The sequence below is a fragment of the Neovison vison genome, chromosome 1 (assembly GCF_020171115.1).
Source record: "Neovison vison isolate M4711 chromosome 1, ASM_NN_V1, whole genome shotgun sequence".
Lineage (NCBI taxonomy): Eukaryota > Metazoa > Chordata > Mammalia > Carnivora > Mustelidae > Neogale > Neogale vison.
In genome coordinates this window covers 276,004,307-276,028,713 of record NC_058091.1, presented here as the reverse complement: position 1 = coordinate 276,028,713, position 24,407 = coordinate 276,004,307, and the positions used below count along the sequence as shown (strand labels likewise).

The 24,407-nt window shown below is 48.5% G+C and overlaps 1 protein-coding gene across 5 annotated transcripts in view; it reads left to right on the top strand.

Moving 5' to 3' along the window:
- The window catches only part of ABLIM3 (actin binding LIM protein family member 3), a 111,150-nt gene that overhangs the window by 63,630 nt on the left and 23,113 nt on the right, over positions 1-24,407 (top strand). For all 5 annotated transcript variants that reach the window (XM_044231785.1, XM_044231809.1, XM_044231801.1 and 2 more), the window contains exons 8-10: positions 7,376-7,463; positions 20,143-20,201; positions 22,408-22,479. In XM_044231785.1, coding sequence (XP_044087720.1) covers positions 7,376-7,463; positions 20,143-20,201; positions 22,408-22,479 — 219 coding nt within the window. The remainder of the gene's footprint in view (positions 1-7,375; positions 7,464-20,142; positions 20,202-22,407; positions 22,480-24,407) is intronic.

Sequence of the window (24,407 nt, the reverse complement as noted above, 5' to 3'; positions counted from 1 at the left end):
ATCTTTATAAAAAAAAAAAAAGAAGAAGAAGAAAAGATTGTAGGGATTCCGAATAAGATAAAGGCACAGAGCTGATAAACCATGAACGCTTCCCAGGGAGCAGTAGGAGTGCAGAGTGGAGGAGAAAGAAAGCTACAGGAGCAAAGCTAAGGTGTTGGCCCCGGTTTCCCAGGGGCCCATTCCAGGGTGAGGAGTTTGTTTGGGATTCACTGGGCAACAGAGTTTGTGGAAAGACTGAGCATGAGTGACCCAAACTCAGAGCTGCTCCTCAGAGGGGGATGGTGTGATAGACAGAGGTTACCTTCGGAGGAAAGAACCTGGAAGTGGGAGACCGGCGAGGAGGCCATGACACCGCGGGCAGGACTGGAGACCTGTAGTGGCAGCAGACAGAGAACTCACCTGCCTCCCGCGTGATGACAGTGGGATTCCCACCGCTTTGCTCCGGGGCCACCAAGTAGACATGGGGTTTGAAGGAAAAGAAGTCAAAAGTTGTATCAGAGCATCAAGCCTGGATGGGAGGAAGCCTGGTGCTGCCCTCTGGGGAACTGGGGGCGGCCGGGAAAGGAGCTGATCTGGACAGAAACAGCGAGTTCCATCGGAGACCGGTTGTGATTGAAATTCCAGGAAGCCTTCGAGAAGGCGGTCAGAAATGTGGAGCAGAGCTCAGGAACACAGCGCAGGCGTGGAAGGGATAATCTCAGGCTAGGATTTGAGGAAGCGGCAGCACCAGGGGAGTCACCCAGGATTGACAGGGAAACAGAGAGGAAGGGAGGGAGGAGTGCCTTCAGCTCACTCTTCCCTCCCTTCCTTTCTGTTTCCCTGTCAATCCTTGTGCCACCTGTTGCCCACCTGGGGAACAGGTGGCACAAAGAGGCTGAGGGGTTGTCAGAGAAAGAGGAAGAGCAGTCAGGGCTGTGGGGTGAGAATGGGGGCCAGGCCACAAGACAACAGTGCTTCAGAAAGGAGGGCAAGTTCCACCAGCCTTGGCCAGATTCTGTGGAGCAGGTGAGATCTATGTGGGCTGAGGAAAAGCCAGGAAAGGGGGAGGCCTTCCAGAAAGTTTCAAGTCTGCAGGATTAGAGAGGAGAGGCATCTACACCGTAGTGGGGGTAAAGGGTCTATGGGATGAGAGGTCATAAAAGAAGACTTTTTTTTAAGATTTTATTTATTTGAGAGAGAGAGAGAGAGAGAGAAAATGAGCAGCTCCCTGCTGAGCAGGGAGCCCCTGGCAGGACTTGGTGGAACTTGATCCTGGACTCTGGGATCATGACCTGAGCCCAAGGCAGATGCCCAACAGACTGAGCCACCCAGGCGCCCCAAAACAAACTCTTCTGGAAAGAGGAAATCTGGATCACATGCAGGGCTGCAGACGAGAATTCATCGTGGCATTTCCAGGCGGCTTTGAAACTACGTCTGCAGTGGCTGTCCTCTCCCTCATGTTATTGGGTTTAGCATCATGGGAGCCTCCTCTCGGGCTACTGTTGTAACCAGCTTTCGATTGATTCCATTTGTACGAGGCTCCATTAGCATCATGAACTTATTGATTTTTTTTTTTTCCTTAGCGCTGGAAGAGACTTTTAGCTATCAGCTAGTTAACCCTCCTCGTTTTACAGATGAGAAAAGTGAGCCCTAAGACCTGTGATGTTATTCCAAGGTCATACACAGCATTTCTGGTAAAGCAAAAACTAAAAATCTAGAACTCGAGATTCCTATATCCCATGACACGTGCCCACAGCTCTCAGCCACTCAGGGGTTGGTCTTTGAGGTTCCATGATGTCATGAGATACATGGTTGGAATGAAACAGGTTTGGATTCCAATTTCACCACTTCTAGCCATGAAACCGGAAGCAAGTCACTTTCTCTGAGACTTAGAGTCTTTCTCTAAGTCATTCAACTTCTCATGGATATGTTAGTGTGAAATAATAGAAAGTAAAGCTATTGGTCTCTGTCCCCAGTTCCTGGCACGGCGCTTCTAAAATCTCTGCAATTTCCTAAGTGTTAAGAGCACTATGAGCATCTATTGTTTTAAAATTAGTCTTTGACCCTGGTTCCTGATGCAGAGTTCCTGAATCTCCTGGAATTTCCTGGGTGGGTGGTGATAGGAGTGTCTTTTGTGAATGAGGTGGCTGGATGGGGTCCTGGAGAGATTCAAGATGGGAGCTGATCACCAGGAAGACCAAGCCATGATTGGAAGCTTGGAACTTCCAGCCCCATCTCCCATCTTCCAAGAGGGGCAGGGGGAGGGGCTGGAGCCTGAGGTAATGGGGGATCATGCCTATGTGATGAAGCCTCCATAGCAGTCCCCAAAGGATGGGGTCTGGAGAGCTTCCGGGTGGCCGAACCTGTGGAGGTTCTGGGGGAGTGGTGGGTCAGGAGGGGACATGGAAGCTCCGAGTCTCTTCCCACACACCTTGTCCTACGAATCTCCTCCAGCTGGATGCTCATCTCTAACCTTTATTGTAGGTAAATGTGTTTCCCTGAGTTCCATGAGCTGTTCTAGCGAATTATTGAACCCAGCTTGGAGGGAATGGGGACCCCAATTTATAGCCAGTTGGTCAGAAGCAACCTGGGTCTGACAACCTGGGACTTGGGTTGGCATCTGAAGAGGCAGCCTTGTGAGACTGAACGCTTAACCTGTGGGGTCTGACGATCTTTCCAGGTAAATAGTTTCAGAACTGAGGTAAGCTGTAGGACACCCAGCTGGTGTCTCAGAGAATTGCTTGGTGTGGAAATCCAGCCCCCAACACACATCTAGTGTCAGATGTCTTGTGAGTAGGATAGTCATGTGAGAGTAAAGGACACATACAGGAGTATCTTTATAGGTAGTCAGAAACTTTTTGGTTGCAAGTGCAGAAATTATACTGAAATGGCTCAAGCCAAAACGGAAATTTATCAGCTCCCATAATAAAACACCCAGATGGAGGGCTTGCTTCAGGCCCAGCTGAATCCAGGACTCAGATGAATGCATTTGGAGTATCCTGCCATCCTGGCTCCACTTCGTCCTGTGTTGGTTTTATTCTCAGGAAGGCTGCCCTTCATGATGGGAGAGCTGGACACCAGCTGCTTTAGGATATAAGCCTATCAGACAGCATCTCCAGGGGAAGGAGAGCTTCTCTTTTCTCATAGCTCAGCTTGGGACTGGTTCTCACTGGACAATCTCAGAGGAATCTCCAAACCAATAGCTGTGACCATAGAATTGGAATATACTTATTGGTGGGGTCAGCCCAGCTTAACCACATGGACTGATGTGGGGAATATGTAGGACCACCTGGGTAAACCCTGGTGCTGTTCCTGGAAGAAGAGGGAAGAATATTGGCCAGGCAAAAAACACTTGCCCACTACAGGGCCCAGGGCATTTGTAGGGACATAACAGTACGTAATGAAATTTCATTTCCCCTTTCCCATTCCCTCCCTAGGCCACCCCACCAGCCCTTCCTCAGTGACAGAGCTCAACACGCTGAATGACAGTCACACTCCCTCCTTCCTTGTCTGTGTCCTCTCCAAGGAGAGCCAGACTGCCCAGTACCGCCTCTCCTGACCTTGCTCTGATTCTCAGCCTCTCCGATATGCCCCGTTTTTCTGCACTATTTTCTTTTTTTTTTTTTAAGATTTTATTTATTTATTTGACAGACAGAAATCACAAGTAGGCATAGAGGAAGGCAGAGAGAGAGGAAGGGAAGCAGGCTCCCTGCTGAGCAGAAAGCCCGATGCGGGACTCGATCCCAGGACCCTGAGATCATGACCTGAGCCAAAGGCAGTGGCTTAACCCACTGAGCCACCCAGGCGCCCCTGCACTATTTTCTTGATTTCTGATTCTTAACAGATTGTCCCATCTTAACCTCACTGACTTGGTTTCCCTTAATCTGGTGCCAGCTGGTCTGGCAGCCTCCCTCCCAACTTGCTTCCAAGTTGTCACTGTGATAGTGCACAGCGTCTCTTGGCCTGGGTGGAGTGATGGGGCGCGACATTGAGGAAGATGCCAAGCTCGGCTTTGCCAAGGCACTGTTGCCTCCCTGGAAAAGAGGTCTATAATTGAAATGAAAAAGAGACACAAAGTAGGAAGAGGCTACTAATTAAACCGATTGTCCTTGTCATGGTAGGAGAGGTTCAGTCCCATGACATTCCAGCTTGGGAAAATAGCAGGCTCCTCCCAAAGTTTGAACACAGTTTGCTTTGGTGATGATAAGGGCATTTCATCGTTGCTGGAAGCCACACAAACCAGAGCAAATAAGGAACACTGGAGATTTCTTTTTCCTTTTTGAAAAATCTGCCCTTTCTTCATTCTTGCTAAGTTTTTAGAATAAATCAAGTATTTTTCAGAATAGAGAAGCCCAGGCCTATCCATCCACCACCCCCCAAAAAAAGATTCAGAAATAAGCCTTCGGCGTTATTCAATTATAATTTTTGAACTGGAAAAGGAACCCATTAGCATCCCACCAGACTGGGAAGGGGCCTATAACAATTTTCCAATATCCATTAATTTTCTGCAGGCATATCCCACCCCCACAAATTAACCTTGCCCTATGCAGAATATACACTTGACTCTTAAACAACACGGGGTTAGGAGCACTAACCCCACACAGCTGAAAACCCACGTATTCTTTTTTTAAAGATTTTGTTTGTTTATTTGACAGACAGACAGACAGACAGAGATCACAAGTAGACAGAGAGGCAGGCAGAGAGAGAGAGGGAAGCAGGCTCCCTGCTGAGCAGAGAGCCCGATGCGGGACGCAATCCCAGGACCCTGAGATCATGACCTGAGCCGAAGGCAGCGGCTTAACCCACTGAGCCACCCAGGCGCCCTGAAAACCCACGTATTCTTTTGACTCTCCAAAAACTTAACTATTAATAGCCTACTGTTGACTGGAAACCTCACCCATCACATAACATTGATTAGCACGTATTTGTGTGAGGTATGTGTGGTATACAGTATTCTTAAAATAAGGTAAGCTAGGGAGAAGAAAATGCTATTAAGAAAATCATAAGGAAAAGAAAGTACAATTACAATGCCGTATTTATAGAAAAATATAGTCACCTGTAAATGGACCTACGTAGTTCAAATCCATGCTGTACAAGGGTCAGGTGTACCTTCAAAACAAGCCCCGCCTTCCCACCCCATCGCTGAGCTGAATTCCTCCATAGAAAGAGTCTGGAACCACCACTGAAGGACTCCTACATGCCAAGTCCTCTGGGCTTGGATTGTAGTATCAGAACAGTCAGCATAGAAGCGAGTGCTACACGGGGGACCTGCACCCCAACACCCCCACCCCCATGACCTCTCTTCCCGGGGCCAGTATTTTTTTTTTAAGATTTTATTTATTTATTTGACAGACAGAGATCACAAGTAGGCAGAGAGGCAGGCAGAGAGAGAGGAGGGAGCAGGTTCCCTGCTGAGCAGAGAGCCCGATGCGGAGCTTGATCCCAGGACCTTGGGATCATGACCTGAGCCGAAGGCAGAGGCTTAACTCACTGAGCCATCCAGGCACCCCCGGGGCCAGTATTGCTACCAGTTTCCAGTGACACCTGGAGATGTAACCTTCTCTGAGGCTCTTTCTTCCCCCATAGAAGAATTTGCCTGCTATGGTTGGAGGGGAGCGCCTGGGTGGCTCAGTGGGTTGAGCCTCTGCCTTCGGCTCAGGTCATGATCCCAGGGTCCTGGGATTGAGCCCTGCATCAGGCTCTCTGCTGAGCAGGGAGCCTGCTTCCCCCTCTCTCTCTCTGCCTGCCTCTCTGTCTACTTGTGCTCTCTGTCTGTCAAATGGATAAATAAAATCTTTAAAAAAAAATTTTTTTAAATAAATAAAGTAGTTGGAGGAAAGGAAAGTGGGGATAGTCAATGGGGCTCACCAAAACAAGACTGGGGTGAGCTGGGGGATGGGGCAGAGACACTGGGGTGCAGCCGTCACAGGCCTGGAGCCTCAGTGTCAGCAGGTCCTGCCTTTGTGGGGCCCATTATTTGTCCCCTGAGCCCTAAAAGCCTGTCCTTCATGCGCCACTGTCAGAAGTTTTGCCATGTCTGTAGACCTTACCTAATACTTCCTTACCTAATACTTTCATTGGCTTTAAGTTGGCTCACTTACAAATAATAAATAAATAAACAAACAAACAAACATGCAATAGGAAAACCAAGATCGCTTCCTATATTGCCAGTAACCAAAATAAATATATATATAATATATATGTATATATATATCCTCTATTCTCTCTCTCTCTCTCACACACACACACACACACACACTCACACAGCTCTAACTGGATTCTACTGCTTATGGAGGTGCCAAGTCTCAAAGCTATTCTCATTCTGAGAAAGGTAGGTTCGTAAGTTTCCGACAAATGTTAAAGACACAGTAGCACCAACTGGTACTCTCGATTCCGCTGACTCGGTTAGAAAAGCATATGACTTGATCTCAGGGTTGTGAATCCAAGCCCCATGTTGGGTGTCGAGATTGCCTAAGTAAATTCAATTTTTTTAAAAATGGAAGCATTGAAAGAGGATTGAAAAGAGGTCCTGTTCCGGGACGCCTGGGTGGCTCAGTTGGTTAAGCAGCTGCCTTCAGCCCAGGTCATGATCCCAGTGTCCTGGGATCGAGTCCCACATCCGGCTCCTCGCTCGGCGGGGAGCCTGCTTCTCCCTCTGCCTCTGCCTGCCTATGCTCGCTTTCTCACTCTCCCTCTCTCGGACAAGTAAATAAATAAAATCTTTAAAAAAAAAAAAAAAAAGAAGAAGAAGAAGAGGGCGCCTGGGTGGCTCAGTGGGTTAGGCCGCTGCCTTCGGCTCGGGTCATGATCTCGGGGTCCCGGGATCGAGTCCCGCATCGGGCTCTCTGCTCAGCGGGGATCCTGCTTCCTCCTCTCTCTCTCTCTGCCTCTCTGCCTACTTGTGATCTCTGTCTGTCAAATAAATAAATAAAATCTTAAAAAAAAAAAAAGAAAGAAAGAAAAGAGGTCCTGTTCTTCATTGATCCAATGTTATTAAATCCGGTCCCTGTACCACTCAGAGTCACTCAGGTATAGCCAGTGATAAGGGCCCCATTCTTGGGGAAGTAATGAGATGTCCTCCAAACAAGATTGTTTCCACATCTAGAAATGAGGAGGTGGGACCAGTGGACTCCAAGGGGTCCTTCCACTGCCAAAATAGAAGCGCGGTGTCCGGGAAGTCCCCTGAACTACCTTCAGGGTCCCACGGCATAGAATCACCAAGCTTCCTGGGTGGGTTTTTAGATGGTTCTGGGCTCCTCTGCGTAGACTCCCAACCAACCTTAGAGTCACAAAGGCACCAACAATGCTAATGTGCCTAGGAGATGTTCAAATCCGACCTGCCCTGTGGACAGCAGCCCCAGCTCTGACCTCCTCTTTCCTCTCTGGATCCCCACAGGCAGGAGGGAAGCACTACCATCCTACGTGTGCCCGGTGTGTCCGCTGCCACCAGATGTTCACGGAAGGCGAGGAGATGTACCTCACCGGTAAGCAAACCAGACCTTCTGGAAGCCATCCCTGTCCACCTACGTCTGTAAAGGAGAGACCATCACCTTCATTTCGGTGTTATCTTTGTTTTTGGCTTGTCCTCAAGACTGCAATTAATTCGCCCCACTCTGGGTGGTTTGGGAGAGTTGCCGTTGTGGCTAATGTGAAGTGACATGTAATCTGCCTTCCGTCCCTGTGCGCCTCCACCCGCTGCTCAGCTGGCCTGCTTCCCGGGCCGTGCTCTGAGCAGACTCTCCTGGCTCTGTCCGGGGGGCGGGAGCGGGAGCAGAACCAGGCTGAGGGGTCAGAGAACCCCACAAAGATGGCTGTGTTGCGGGACATCTGCAGCATCACGGCCTCTCCCCCCCACCTCCCTCTCCCGCCCCGCACAACGCAGAGCACCACAGCAGACTGCCTGGGGCTTCCACAGACTCTCGGGGTACACCAAAAGGAATGGAAAGGAACCAGCAGTCTCCAAGAAGTAAAGAGGGACTGGTCCCCCTCTGCCCCCTCCCAAGGCCTAGCCCTCAGCCCCAGGCTTCTTGCAAGTTGGCCTGTTAGTCCCCAGGCTCTGTTTTCTGCTCCAGCCTCGGCCAGGTCCATCCTCCCAGAATCTCGTAGTGTTCTCGGCAGATCCCTGGCTGCCCTGGCTGCCCACCACTGTAGGTACCCTCTCACCGAGGTCTTGGACTGCCTTTCCACTTCTAGCCCTGAATAAACCCAACACGTCGGCTGCGAGAGCCCGCCTGCAAGTGCTTCTCTGTCCACTCAGCAACCATTTCCTGAGACGCTACCGTGCGCGGGCTCTGCCCCAGGGCCCCTAGTGAGTTCCAGCCCCAGCCCCTTGCAGCGGAAGGGGCCACAGTCAGGAATCCCACAGATAACCGGCCATCGCGATAAGCTTCATGAAGAGGGGAGGTATGGGACTCTGAGAGCCCTAATGTGTGGGGTGGGCGATGGGGAAGATGCCCTGAGGAAGGGCCAGGAGCTGGGACCCAAAGGATGTGGAGCTAAGAATCGCCCCCTGAGGAGACAGAATCCACCAGGCTCTAAGGCGGATAAAGAAAGCACAGGTGTGGGGGCCATAGCGGCGGCAGGGCGGGGGACGGGGGGAGTGAGGCCCGGTGGGGGGCAGGGGCGGACAGGGAGCTCATTCCAGGCTGCATCCTAGTCCTCATTGTTACGCTTTGCTCTCCTGCCTGCTGGCTCACTCCAGTCTCCCACGCCCTCCTCTGGAAGTCCTGCCATTCTAGGCTGAGGTGGGTCACTCTGGACTTCACGACCCCCTCTGGTGCCCCCGAACCCGCCCACAACTTACACACTCCCTCCTTCCTGGTCCCTCCAGCTTCCCGTGGAGTCCTCGTGGAGTCCTCGGCCTTTTCCGGGAGACTGTTTGCTCCTGACATGGACCCCACTAAGTCCTCACTCTACAGGGGGTCATTGTTGGCTGATGCGTGGGCTAGGAGAGCCCTTCCTCCACATTTCCCCTCAAAGCAGGACTAAGGCCAGGGAAGGAGTCACAGAGCATGTGTCTTCCTGTCACGCTAGGCAGTGCGTGCTTTGCCTAGAACAGGGTTTCTCAACCTTTGCACTGTTGACACTTTGGGCCAGAAAAGTCTTTGGTGTAGGGACTGTCCTAGGCCATGCATGGTGTTTAGAGGCACACCCGACCTCTACTCGCTCAATCCCAACAACATACTCCTTCCGGTTGTGACAACCCAAAATATCCCAGACATCCGCCCTGGGGAAGCAAAATTGTTCTCGGTTGAGAATTCCTGGCCCAAAGATAGTCAAGAGAATCTCATATCTTCTACTGGGAATGCTGGAGCAGGAATTCTTGGTTGGGTTGGACTAGGTGTCCATTTCTAAGATGCTATGAGCTTACAACTACCTACTTATTTGTACAGTCAGGTAGCACAGATGGAAGGTCCCAGAGGTCACTCTAGACTAGTCGGAACAGCCCTCATTGTACAGATAGGAGCTATGAGGCGCAGAGGAATGTAGAGCATGTAGGGGCAGACTGGCTTTATGATGCCCCCCGCCCCGGGGCTCTTCCCACCTCACCTCCTGGGACCCAGGCTCTGCCTGCTACTTAGGTCCCAACAAGGACTGGGCCTTCATCTTCCATCAGCGCTGATCCCTAGCGCTTCCTGCTGCAGGACACTGGGTTACGTGCGGGGAGTCCCCCGGAGTCTCAGAACCCTGCATGATGTCTTTGTGCACCCCGACCACCAGGAATCTGGACTGTGCACTTAGTTTGGAAATTCTTTGCATGGTGTTCCTCTTCCCCTTTCCTGGTAAGCACATTTCCTAGTGTTGGAGCTACTCTCTCACTCACATCTCTAGAATCTTCAACATCTTTTTCTACCTGCCCAAATTCCCAATCCCGATCTCCCCCATTGAATGGCTGGCTGCACTGCTTACCAAGTTTTTGACCTTGGGCAGGTCTCTTGACACTGAACCTCAGTTATCTAGCCTGTAAAATAGGCTAATAACAGTCCCTATAAGATATGGTAGGTTTGTGACACATGGAAAGTTCTTAGTTCTTTCATTCATTCAGCAAATATCTATTGAGCACTGCCTGTGTGTGCCCAGTGCTCCCTTAACAACTGGAGATGTAGCAGCGAGCAGGTCTGATAAGTTCACTGCCCTCAAGGAGCTCACGTCCTCGTGTATCCAGAATCTCCAAGCCTTGCTTCTGGCCAGAACGTCACAGAATGCTGAAAGGGCTAAGTGATGAGGGGAACAGTTTGGTGATCATTCGAGAGAATGTGCAATCAAACCTACGAGAGAGAGGCCTGCGGGAGGTGGGAGATATTTTTGGTGATGAAGAAGGGCCTGTCACCCTCCTCCTTAATTATCTCCATTCCTACCCTCCTGGCTCCTAGGAGAGTGGGAGTAATTGCAGGGCGTTCAAGGACCTGCCTCAAGGGATGCTGTGTGATTATACAGTGAGGGGGCCCAGGCCTTCCCATGCTGGAGTCATGCTGACTCTGGCTGTGGGAGTCTTAGGGGATGCAGCCACCTGGAGATTCGGCTACCCCTGAGAGCCAGGCCTCTGATTGTCTTGGACATCCGCCCAGGGGCCGTGGGAGGGGTAACTAGCCCTCAGAATGATATTCCCCAGAAATGGCAAGAAAACTCTCCACACAGGCAGCACAGAAGTGAAGAGAGCTGGGAGTCCTGGATTCCAAGGACCAACACGTCTGCGGATGGGCTGTGACCTTGAGAAATGACTTCCTTCTCTGGGTCTCTTCCCTCACCTGCAAAATGAGAATAATTGTTCTCCCTCGTTCATACATTCAAACCGGGGCCATGCTATGTGCCAGGCTCTCTGTGATGTGCTGGGAGCTCAGACATGAGCAAAGCAGCAGTGCCTGCTCTCGGGAGGGGAGGCTGACTTCAATCAAATAGAAGCATAGATATAACGACCAGCTGTGATAAATGCAGAGAAGGGAAAGTTTGGGAGCCATGGGAGTGTGCTTAGAAGGCTCCTGATCTAGTCTGGGAGGTCAGAGGAGGCTCTGCTGAAGAGGGGAAATTTCAAGCCAAGATCTTGGAAATGAGTAGGAGGTGGGAGGGTGAAGAGGGGAGGAAAGATGGTGGAGGCGGGGGGAGCAGCAGGTGCAAAGGCCCGCTGTGGGAGGAAGCATCCTGTGGAGGAGAAACTGAGGCAGGCTCCCACACCCCCCCACCACACCCGCCTACAGAGAGCAGGTGTGCTCTACAAGGTCCTCATGAATATCAGAGACTGAATGCAAAAGTGCAAAGTGCCCCGTACAGAAGCAACATACGAGACAGAAACAGAGAGCAAGCGAGCGAGCATTAGGAAGGTTGCAAAGTTTAAAAACCCAGTCTCGTCAGTTCTGGAGCGGGACACAACAAGGCATTGGCAGCGGGCCTCAGGAGGTTCTTCGGGTCAGTTTGTTTGTGTTTTAATTACGGTGTGATGGCTTTCTGATGAGCTCTAATTGGGAGAAGGCTGACGTCTGTTGAGGGGAGAACTTCTGGGGTCCCCCCGGAAACCAAAGCACATTTTCTTCTATTTGTTTTAAGTTCTGTTGTGCATTCAATCTTTTAACTGCTTCTGTAAAGATGCCAGATTTCTAAACTGTTTGTTGTCCAAACCCTTCATTTGGGTTTCACCAGGAAATCACGTCATTGATTTCGTGCAGCGGAATAATAGCCAAGATGCCACAGGTTCAGGCAAAACACACCAAAATCACAAAGCTTACAGCTGCTGGGTTGGCAGGAGTTTTTCTAAACCCAAAATGTGGCTCATCAGATAAAAATCTGGCTTTATTCTAAAAACATCTGGACCAGGGGAAAAGGAGAGATAGACTTTGTTCCTGTCCGTCTTTCTACGCTGCATACACCCCTGCTCTGAGGGTCTGAGAGAGAAGGACTTTGGGAACCCAGGAGCTCGGCTATGGAGTTTTAAATGGGTTTCTGTTATCATTCGTATAGTGAACTACACAGGCAGGAAATCCTGACAAACCTGGCTCTGCTAAAGGAAGAAATTTAACAAATTGTAGGTCCTGCTAATAATAATAATGGCCCATCAGCTGATACTTAGTATGTGCCAAGCACAGTGCTACTAGTTTTAAATGCAGTCTCCTATTGTATCCTCCCAACAGCCCTGTGAGTTGAGAGCCATGAATATAAAAAAAAAAAAAATTAAAAAATTAAAAAAATAAAAATTTAAAAAAAAGAGCCATGAATATCCCCCATGTAGAGAAGAAGAAGGTTAGAGAGGTTACATCCCTGGGCCAAGGTTAGCTGGCCTATCTTCCTAGGTTTCGTTTAAGGCACTTTCTACCATTTCTTTTCAGAATCCTTTTCTTTTTAAAGATTTTATTTATTTATTTATTTGAGAGAGAGAGAACGAGCAGAGGTAGAGACAGAGGGAGAAGGAGAGGAAGAGGAAGCAGACTCTCCCATTAAGCAGGGAACCGAACTCAAAGTCGGGGCTCAATCCCAAGACCCCGAGATCACGACCTGAGCTGAAGTCAGACCCTGAATTGACTGAGCCGCCCAGGAGCCCCCATTTTCAGAATTATTAACCTGTAGTTTGTAGTTGGCCTTCTGAATCCAATGAATCTCTTAGAAATTGCTTGCTGAAGTTTGCATGTAGGTATATTTCTCGAAGGAGAGGGTCTGTATCTTTTCTCAAATTTTCAGAGATGTCCAGGGCCCAACATCAAGTCAGGAGCCCCAGTTCTGTGTTAACGCAAATCCAAACAGAACCCTGAATGCTTGCTTGGTAATTACCCCAAAACCTTCTCTTCTATAAGGTAGTCTATTTCAGATCACTTTTTTTTTAGTTCAGATGATAGAAGGTTCTGGCACCAGGAGGTGTGTATTTCTGGCACAGCTGGGGATGCCACTGACATATAGGAAGTCTTCTTTTTCCTCTGACAAGTACCTTAAAAGAGGTGCATGGAGCAAACAGATGTTCAGGGCAGGTGCCGCCCATTATTATGGCTTTGGAGAACACCAGCCCTCTGTCATATCTACGTGTCTCATCAAACCACACTTTAAAAGGCACCAACGTACTATTGGTTGCTATAAGCTAGTAGTTTAGCATTGTTACTTTAAATTGGATCTCTCTACTGACAGCTTAGCTTGTAGGAGTAATGCTTCAAAACTTTAAATCTCATGTTTCCCCAATCCTGCTACATAATTTTAGACTCTTCAAACATATCCTGTTACTGTACTAAATTGATACCTCCTAACGTCTGAATCTACTAAGCCTATTTCACTTGAAATAGACTACATTTTCATTTTGGATGAGCTGCGATTTTTTTTTTAGACTTTTAGGGTTACCAAACATCTTGCAGCCTATAGAAAATATTATAGCGTAGTAGTTTGAAGTTGATATTTTAAAGTCTGTTTGCAACTTGCTTCTTCTCTCTGGTAACCTCAAACTCGAGACGATGTGGCTATTTTCTCGAGAGTTACATGTCACATCTACTTCTCCAGCCAATTTGTCCGTGTTGGTCAGAATTAGGTCCTGAGTAGCAATTTCCCTGGCGGCTTCCTCTATTTCCTGAGAAACAAAATTGCCCGCTGGGCAAGTCAAGAACTTGTCAGATACTCGGGTTTTCACTCAATGAGAAATTTTATTAGTCTGGACTTTTTAGGTGGCAAAAACAACATTAGGTAAAAGGGGATTGATCATCCCACAGAACTGAGAAACATCTAGAAGCAGCACGATGGGGTTGAGGAGCCCAGAGGGGTCGGCAGGTGGTTCTGCTCCTTGCTTCCTTCGGCGCGTGACCACGCAGTGTCCAGCCCTGCACCGGCTGCCTCGGTGTCAGGGAAGGAGGGCTCCGTGACCCCAGAGGGGCAGTATTCCATGCCAAATTCAGCACAGAAGTCCCAGAGAGACTCTGTGGAGCCTGAGTCGGTCATATGTGCCTACCCAGGTCAGGGCGAGGACACCATGCTGGACAGAGCGAGACACCCCAGTGTCCCCATCTGAAAACAGGGATAGCACTAGGCCCACCTCGCCAGGCTGTGGGATTAAGTGAGCCAACTGCAGGAGGAAGGCTTTGCACCGAGCCTGGCCCTCCCAAGGTCTGCCCATCTGAACTCATGTAAACATCCGGGAATGTAGAAATGGCCACGCCCCGTGACGCATGCGCTCAAAAATGCCGGTTATCGTCAACATTACCGTCATTAGTAATAACGCTTAGCCTACGGCTTAGCCTCTATGGTCAGTAAACGTTAATTATCGTGGTGAGCCTTGACTTAAGTACCACTGTTCTAAGGTATGTAGCGTAAGGCCTGGCATAGGCGCTTTCTCAATGTTAGTTATAATACTAACAATAATAAGGAAGCTTAGTGGGTGACACGTAGTAAGCACTCCTTGCAGTGCAATTGCCGGCCTCGCGCTTGTGATCAGCAGTTAGAATTTCCCGCGAGGCTCTGCATCTGGGTGCTGCCACACTCCTTCTTTCATCCCGCCTCCTAGCCTGCATGCTACCCAGCTTCCTGGGAGCTGAGCACTTTCTCCCTCCACCTCTTTATTAAGCTTCAAGCCCACTTGATCCTCTCAGCGCGAGGCAAATGAGGCTTTTCCATGTCTCCTGAGCTGCCCTCGTCCCTGGGCCCAAGCCCAGGCTCCCCGAGGGGTGTGCTGGCAGCCAAGCCCGGCTTCTGTTCACCAACTCCACCCACACAGCCAGCCCTGTGCTTGCGGCAGGCCCCTCACTCCCCCGGGGCCAATGTTCCCCGGAGTAGAAGAGTAAACTCTACACACCCTGCCCTCAGGTGTCTCCAGTACTCCTTTCCCTTTCCCCACACTGGATCCTGGCAAAGAGGGTTTTTTTGGTAGGGGAGGGTAGATGATGGTAATTACAACAGCTAACACTTGCATAGTACCCACGCTAACAGACCTTGTGCTATGTGCTCTAGGAACATGAACTCACTAAAGCTCACAACAGACCTCTGAGGCGGATAGTGTTATCATTCCCATTTTATCAGTGGGGAGACTGAGGCACAGAGAGGTAACTGGCTTGCTCTAGACGATGCAGGTAAGCAGTGACGTAACTGGCCTTCAGACCCCAGAAGAATATTATGACAAATAAGGCATAGAGTGCCCAATACGCAGTAAAGACTTACCAGGGCCCAAGATTATACTTGGGCTGTTATTGTGAGTCAGATTTAACAGAAAGGCTCACTCGTCTCCCTATTGCGGAGTTTGGGACCCTTCAGTAATAAGTGAAGAGTCAAGTATCCTGTGGTCTACAGAAGCCATCCACCTGCTGGGGGCAGGGAGTGGGGATTTTCAGGTTCGAGGTAAAATTCATGTATCATAAAAGTAACCATTTTACAGTGTACAGTTTATAGCTTTTAGGATATTGACAATGCTGTACAACGACCTCCTCTATCTAGTTACAAAACATTTTTACCCCAAAAGGAAACACATACCCACTGAACACTTCCCGTTCCCCCTTCCGCTAGAGCCTGGCAACTACGAATGTGCCATCTGTCTCTATAGTTTACCTATTTGAGCAATTTCATGTAGATGGAATCCTACAATACATGGGCTTTTATGTCTGGCTTCTTTCACTTAGCACAGCATTTTTTCTAGACCCATCCATGTTGTCACACGTATCTGTGTTTCCTTCCTTTTTATGGCTGAATGCTATTCCACTGTGTGGATACAGCATGTCTGTGTGTCCGGGCAGATATTTTAAAAGAGCCATTCTATATGGTGAGTGCTGTGAAATGTGTAAACCTGGTGATTCACAGACCTGTACCCCTGGGGATAAAAATACATTATATATTTATTTTAAAAATTAAAAAAAAAAAAAAAGCCAGTCTGAGTCACAGAGGTTGTCCCACTGACATACAGGCAGAACTTTGAGAAACCTCATTCTGCAACGGTCAAGAGAAGTCCAGAGAAGAAAGCTGCTGTGAGAGCACATCCTGGCTTGGATCCAGGCTTGAAAATCTAACCGCCTACTGAAATGGAAGAGAAGGGCCAGGAGGCAGACAGCAGGGAGGGTCACTGACCACCTGCCAGGTCGAAAAGCATTCAGATACTGAAAAACAAAAAAACGCTGTGCTGGGCAAATAGAACCTTTCGGTGAGCTGGGTTCCTTCACTGCTGTGTTCATAAGCCTGACTGGGTGGTCTGGAAGACTGTGGGACCAGGTCTGGCTTCGGCCTTAAAATCTCCACTAATGCGGGGGGAAAAAAAAAAGAAGTTTGGCAAATTGCATTTCAACGTCCTGTGGAGAGACGGGTGGGCTCCCGAACGTTAAGTAACCCAAAAGAATAACCCAAATGTGGGGTGTGCCATCACCGGTTGGAGAGACAAGGCTGATGTTTCCTGTTCTGGGGATTAAGAAGAGCCTTACCGGGCGCCTGGGTGGCTCAGTGGGTTAAGCCGCTGCCTTCGGCTCAGGTCATGATCTCAGGGTCCTGGGATCGAGTCCCACATCGGGCTCTCTGCTCAGCAAGGAGCCTGCTTCCTCCTCTCTCTCTCTCTGCCTGCCTCTCTGCCTACTTGTGATCTCTCTCTGTCAAATAAATAAATAAAATCTTTAAAAAAAAAAAAAAAAAAAAAAAGAAGAGCCTTACCATTGGCCGAGAGACAGCTTTGGAGATTCCGATCTTGGCCTCTGAGTCAGCTCACAAGGAAATAGCTAATCCCTCCACTCCGAAACTTCTACACGAGGTTTGAACCGCAGGACCTGGACTGACTGGGTAAGTGTCAGAGGACAAGGGTATGACTCATGGAACCAGGAGTCTAACCAGCAAAAGGTGTTAACTTCCTACAAGAAGTCAAGACATTCCTCTGTCTTATACAACTGGTTCTTTATCCCATCACATTCCAAAGGAACAGAGTTGGAGTGTCAAGGAGTACTCAGCCCTATAGTTCTCCACTTTGGAATCCTAAATTCCTGGGGAGTTTGTCACAGATTATCAGGCCCCGCCCCCAGGAGCTGACTTCAGGGGCCTCCCAGGAGCCCAGAAATCTGCATTTTACCAGGCTTCTGGACAACTGGGTCACAGCTCCCTCTTGGGCAAACCCCAGTCCAGTGAGTATTCTGATAGAAACTCACTCTGGAATTGTAGCTGTCAAATCAGAGTCTAAATTGTACTGTTTGTCTAAATCTTGGAGCCCAGCTTGGAGAACTTAACTGGCCTAAAACAAAATAATATGTTTCTTTTGTTGTATTCATTCACTCCATGAGTATTTATTGAGACTCTGCAGTCCCTGCAGCTGTATCTACAGATAAGACAGATGTGAATCCCGCTCCTGGTAGAACTTACATTCCAGTCTAATTCACTGGATAGGAGCAAATAATTCATTTTTTCTATACAGAGAAATCTGTGAAGGTGAAAACACAGACTCCCCAAGGGATGGGAGGGAAAGTAAACATCCACTAGGGTAACTACCTCATTATATGTCTCCTCTATAATATCCTTGCTGAGCATGTACCCACCCAATGTGTACTTACATACTTCTAGGGACAGGGAACTCACACTCAGAATGGACCCATTCAGTCCTCAGACAATGGGTTTTCTTTCCCTGAAACTTCTGCCCTTGGTCCTTGTTCTACGTTACAAGACGTGCAGAACAAGTTCATTGCTCTTCCCTCAGAGAGGCATTAAAATACTCAAAACTCTTTTTCACCATTCTGCTAAGTCTTCTCTTCACCACAAGGAAGACCCTGCCTTATGGCCTAATTTTGGGTCCCCTCTCCATCCTGTTACCATCATCTTCGGGGTGCCTTTCATCCTGTGTCTCATTTTAAAACACAGAGGTGGGGCACCTGGGTGGCTCAGTCTGTTAAGCGTCTGACTCGGTTTCAGCTTGGGTCATGATCTCATGGTCGTGAGATCGAGCCCCACATCAGGCTCCATGCTAGTGCAGAGTCTGCCTGAGACTCTCTCTCTCTCTCTCTCTCTCTCAAATAAATAAATAAATAAAATACTAACAAAAAAATAATAATAATAAAATAAAATAGAGAGGTGGGATCCAACCAGTCATTCATTTATGTCTTTACGAAACACACGTGAGCCAGGTGCTGTTTTAAGCCCTAGGGAGAAAGCCCATGGAAGAGAGTAATGGCCTTCTTCACTCAGGATGCTGTCTTTCTGTCTGTGCCACGTCATTGAGCTCAGCCAACCACCACTTCCTAGGGGTCTTCATGAACAGATCACTTTTCTTACTGTAATTTACCTAAGTCTGTTGCTCACAACAAACAAATATCTTCCCTCTTTAGATGCTATCCCGCCAACTCCCAAACTTCTGATTCCTTTCCATCTCTAATATTTCCTTTCTCCCTTTTGATTCTCCCCTCTCACTTCTTCTATAAACCGGCTTTCCTATGAGATGAATACCGAAGTCATTTGTGGCTCAGCTCTATTTCAGAACAGATTATGTGAGCGACGTGGAGAGACCATCAAGTCTGACCTCCTCTCTTAACTCATCCTTGCCCCCCTCCAAGGACTTCCGCCCTACCTTTTCCCTTCATATGCCTCTTTCCCTTCATCTCACCACCTTCTGAGACATCCGTATCCCCCTCACCCATTTCCTGCAGTGACCTGTGACATAGGCTTCCTGCCAGAGCCCCAGGGGTAAACAGCTCCTAGTGGATTCCACAGTATCCCGGGACGGAAATGCTCTCTTGAATAACTCCCCAAAGCAAGCATCCCCACCCACCACGGGCAGCAGACACACCCTGTGATGACCAGGCTTGGTTGAGCCACAGACCGGGAGTCCCTCTACTGGGCTCCAGGAGCCATTGCACCTTACGTTAGCAAGAATTAAACTGCTGTTGAATTACTAAGAACCCACCAGAAAAATCAGCAAACGAAACTGAAAGATCCTGATCTAGCTCATAAATGACAAACTGGACCTAGAATGAAAAGCTTGGAGATGAAAACAATCTCCAGCACCATCCAAATCCCACCTCATTGTTCTATTCCGATGAAGAAACCGGATGCAAGAGAGAACGTGTTAGGAGCCAAGCAGAGACAAGAATCCAGGCTGAGAAACAAGATCCCAGGATCCTTACCTCAGGCCTATCCTCTCTCCATTTGGGGGGCTAATTTTTCAACTTCACACCCTGTCGCTTGGCCAGCATTCCAATCCTGGGGGTTCCAGGCAACAAACCATAATGGAAAGCGTATCCTAAAAACAAAGTCAGACAAACAAATGCCATCTGGGTGCCCAGGAATCCAGCTATTTGCTGGCCCCCTTCCTTTCTGGGCTGGTGATAAGAGCAATGGCACCAGAGGGATAATATGTTCCTACTTTTCCTTCTAATCCACGACACCTGTTTCTTCTTTGGGGAATGTGTAATATTTGGGGCTTCTTCTCAACATGTGACAAGCCACCTGTTGTTCATGCCTTTCCAAATTGGCCTCTCGGGTTTGGGGCTGGCCAACTGGACAGCCCCCCACACAATAAAATGCAGGCATTTGCAATATACTAAATTTGCAGAGTCTGGGGCCTCTTAGGAATTAGCAGGTCAAGGCCATCCTCCAAAGCCAACTCCGCGTCATGGCCCCACCCCCCCTTCCGGCGATAGCTCTCAGACCCTGTCCGACGTCTTTGAAGACAAAGGAAGGTTGGAGGTCAACATGGTCGGCCGCTTTATTTCACCTCCACTGCCATTCATTCATTCAACGAGTATTCACCAAGCACCTGCTGTGTATCACTCACTGCCAATCATGCACTCACCCGTTCACCCCGCAAACATGGATGGGGCCTCTGCCGAGAGCCAGATCCCATGCTGCCTGCTGCAGGAGGCCCAGCAATGAATAAAACTCAGCCCTGCCCAGAAGCGCTTCTAATTTAGTTAGGGCCCTGAATGCACAGGCCACTGTGATTTGAGGTCGTGTGTGTTAGGAAAGATACCAGGAACTATGGACCGAAACGAAGAGAGAAGTCAGTCCCAGCTGGCAGGTAAGAAAGTTTGCAAGAAGATTCTGTGTGAGACCTGGACCTTGAAGCATGGGTAGGATTTGGACAGGTAGAAAGAGCGGGAGTGGCTGATCGATGGAGCTGCAAAGAGCCTGGTTCCCCAGGGGGTCCTCCTGCCTGCTGCGTAGGGGAGGTGCGCTGCCAACAAAATAAAGGGAGGTGAGGGGTGGCAAGAGAACTCTAAGGGTGAAAGGTCTGAACCTTTGTTATTTTGTTGGTCCCCTTAGGTTCTGAGGTTTGGCACCCCATCTGCAAACAGGCAGCCCGGGCAGAGAAGAAGTTAAAGGTAAGCAAGCTGGTAGAAATACCAGACCACACTTCCTGCCTCTGGTTGGGGGCACTGTACTTTAGAGGGGGTCTTTCCTTAATACGCACCCTCCCAGATGCATGCCTATATCACTAGATTTCCTTCATGGGAACACCTGCCTCATGGCGCATTTGAGGGGATAAAGACATGGGATGTGAGAGCACTTTGAAAACTGTCAAATTGTGAGGTTTTAGCATTTCTGGGGCCAGGCCTTCTCAGGACGGTGGCCTTGTTGAAGCCAGCGTGGAGACATGCTGGGGGTTTTCCCCAGCCTCAGGTCATGTATTAGGAAGAATCGAGTTGACAGTGGGAACTGACAGTTTGTAAAGCATCTTCACAGCCACTGTCTGATTTGCTTACTTTAACCCCGTGGATCAGACGGCGCAAGGCATTGTATGTTCTCTTTGCTGGTATGAAAGTCACAGTCTAACAAGGGTGGTGGTTTGCCCACAGTAACGCAGCAGGCAGAAACACAGCCAGTGTCCCCAGGCACGCGCCAGGCCACCTGCGGTCCTGTGTCCCTCTGAATTACTGTGCTCTGACTAGTCCCAGGAAGTCCTGTGAATTTGGAGTTCTTGATCCAAGGACCGTAGGGAGGAGCCCAGCTCCTGAGTCCTTGATGCTGTGGGGGAGAAAGCTGGGTGCATGCTGGGGGCCAGGCACTTGATGACATCAGAAGTGCCTCTACCTTTTGCACCTTTTGCACATCAATAGATGTGCAAATTATACATCAATAGATGTATAATTGATGTATAATTTGGTCTCAGCCATATGTTTTTTCCCCCTGTTTCTTCCAAATCCTCTCCATTTAACATGTAAAAAGACCTAACTGCCCTTTCCTTCCTCAATTTCCTTCCTACCTTTTTGGTGGCATTTCTCAAATTCCGTTATCTTCCTATAACCCCGATGCTTTTGCCACATTCATGCACCACCTGTATCATTACAGACTTAATATTCTTCCTGAAATCAACCCACCACTCTTCACTTAAAGGAGCTTATTTTAATGTAAATCTTGATATCACCAAGTGGAAAACCAGTATTACTTACTCTAAATAGAAAGTAACCATAAAACACCTCCCATGAAAATAAAATGTTTTTTAAAAACAAATCTTAGAAATTCCAGCTGGATGGTGTTGCCTCTACTCTCTTTGTTTAAAAAAAAAAAAAAAAAAAAGGAAATGAACAGCAGTGGAGACAGTTGCTGAAATACATCAGCCCTAAGTTAAGACCTCCTCCTTGATGTGAGGGAGATGAATGACATACAATTTTACATTTTGCTCTCCCATTCTGCAACTCGGTATCATCAAATGCTCCCCCTAAATTCATCTTGCCAGAGTCACCACCCGTTCAGGAGGCACAGTTTGGGAGACGCTGCTGTAAAGCCCCAGGTAGAATGCTTTCATTCTAAACTGTGGCCTGAGACATCTGGCAGGCAATGTCGCAGTCCCTCAGACCAGCCCCTTCATGTTACAGATCTCGAATCTGGGATCTCTGAAATCACATAGTTCATTCACTAGGGACTCTTAGTTCCCCATCTGTTTTTATTTGTTTTTTTTTTTTAATTTTTAATGATTATTCCATAATTTTTTTATGTTATGTTCATCCCCATACAGCACATCATTAGTATTTGATGTAGTGACTACATCATAGCCCCTCCTTCTGCCCAGGGAGCCATTAACACCTCATTGTCTTTGTTCAGGGAAAGATTTTTTTAAGCTTATCACTAAGGCTGATGTCAATTTGCAATGGATACACTGTGAAGAATCAGTACTTTCTGCAAATTACAGGAAGTTGAACGTGCTTGTACATTTCACATAAACAAACTGCTAAGGAATGAGTCCCAACCAATTTTATTCAGTTAAAGTAAATACAATATTGACAGGATAACCCCAAATGAAAAGTTTTATGAATAAATACTTACCTAGAAGGTCAATTACAAATATGTTAAAAAAAATACACAAATCCAAATTCTGTCCAACAGTCTGAAATCCTGCACATTTCCCATTTCATGCACACTCAGACATTGATTACAAAGGCAGAAAATAAAGTACAGAAAGCTGGCAAGTGTATTTAACCGCGTTGTTGCTGTTCCCTAAAGAGCAGCCTTCTTCCTCCCTGCCTGTCCTCCCCTCCCCACTGGCGGGAGATGAGGCTTCTCACGCCTTCTGTATCATCTCTCCCACAGCATAGGCGGACGTCCGAAACTTCCATCTCACCCCCCGGATCCAGCATTGGGTCACCCAACCGAGTCATCTGCGTACGTATCGCTTTTCAGCCCCCCAGAGGTCTTTGTTATCCGCAGGTCTGGTTATCTAAAGAGTTTCTAAGGATAGCCGAAGACAGCTGTCAGGTTTTCATCCAACTAACATCTCGTGTGCACCTGTCATGTCCTAGAGACTCTGTGCTAGGTCCCGAGACACAGCAGGGCACAGGGAGGGCCTTGCCCGCATGGAGCACAGAGCCTGGTAAACACAGAGTTATGGGGGATAAGATCAACTTCACCTGGAGCACAGGAAAGTCAAAGACAGAAGAGCCCTTGGTGAGCTCTAAAACCACCACAGTGGGCCTCCTTCCCCACTGCTTAAGTGAACTAAGAGTGGGACAAAAATCTGGGGTCAGAGTGGTATGCAGAGTGGGGACTAGGGGGAGATATGGCTGTGTGATAAGGAGGTAAGCACAAGCAGGCATCTGCACCCCCCATCCTCAGAGACACTGAAACAGAGACACTCATCATTGCAGAGACATGGAAGAAAGGACAAGAGTGGAGGTAGATGATGTCAGAGGTCCTTTGGCTATATCATTCATCCATTCAATCATTCATTCATTCATTCATTCATTCAACAAACGTGTGCTAAGTGTCTCCTCTGGGCTAAGTTCTGGCTTCTGTGTTGGAAAACCGTGGTGAACCACACCAACCTGATGCCCATCCTCGCGACCTTGAATATATAACCCCAAGGAGAAGCAGTCACAGTTCTGGTGTGTGCTAGGAAGGAAAAGTACAGGTTGTTCTAATGATGCTGCAGAGGGACAGAGAGACAGAAGGACAGGCCATCTAGGGCCACCTGGAAAAAGAGGAAGAAACATTTAAGTTCAGACCTGACAGAGAAACAGAAGTAACTTAAAGCAGGTGAGGGAGGCAGGGCCAGAGAGGACAGAGACGAGCCAAGGAGATGGGCCATCTGACTGTCGACTGTTCCAGCCTTCCCCAAGCCCCCAAGTTGGAAGGGCCAAGAAGACCAAAGCTGGGGAGAGAGGATGGAGGGAGAGGAATGGTCTAGAGCAGGAAGACGGCTCCTGGTTAAAAGTTCTAGATACAGTCCCCAAACCAGCCAGCCCTGGGTGGGCCCTGGCCACCATCGCTCCATTATTATTTTATCCCAAATCCACATCTAGTTTCCTCCTTGATCCCTGGATAATGCCCACTAATGGAGCTGTTTCCTTTCCTTTCTTCCTCTGTTCAAATGAAAATCAGACATAAGAGTTATCACTGACAGCAACTTCCATGTGGTCAATACTGCCTTGCGGCTCCCACAGAAGACAAGCTCTTTGATCACTGGCCGTCCTCATTGAAGATTCCTGTCCAGAACAAGACAGATGATTATCGCTCCCCCTCCCGACCCGGTGCTATGAATGGGGCCAGACACAGCAGGATTAATGAGCTAGATTTCAGGGTCTACACAGTGGAGAAGGTTATTAACAAACTGAGCGTGTCTCCAGGAGAGTTCCTAGGATATGCAAACTTGGGAGATATAGATAGATGATGATAGATAGATAGATAGATAGATAGATAGGGCAGTTCTCTAAGATCAGCTCCATAGAGACGAACAAGGACAGCCGGGCACACCTGCCACTGGGCCGTCCATCTGGGGCTCACACACCAAGCTCAGCGACCCGCGCCTGCTGGCAGAGGCATGCATCCCCCCTCTCATAATCTCCTTTCTTGCCTGTTATAACGCCTCACCTTCAGCCGCTCTGGGGAATGACCCCACAGGTCACGGGGGCCGTATTTTAAATCAAACCGTTCTAAAGGTGGCTTCCCAACTCAGGGAAGAAACCAACTGACCACTTTCGGGGCACGCAATAACAGGCAAAGAGAGAGAGAGTGTGTGTGTGTGTCTGATTTTCATAAATGCTGAGGTTTGGTGTTAAAATAGAATCATCAGTGAATGGGGTGGGGGGCAGGTC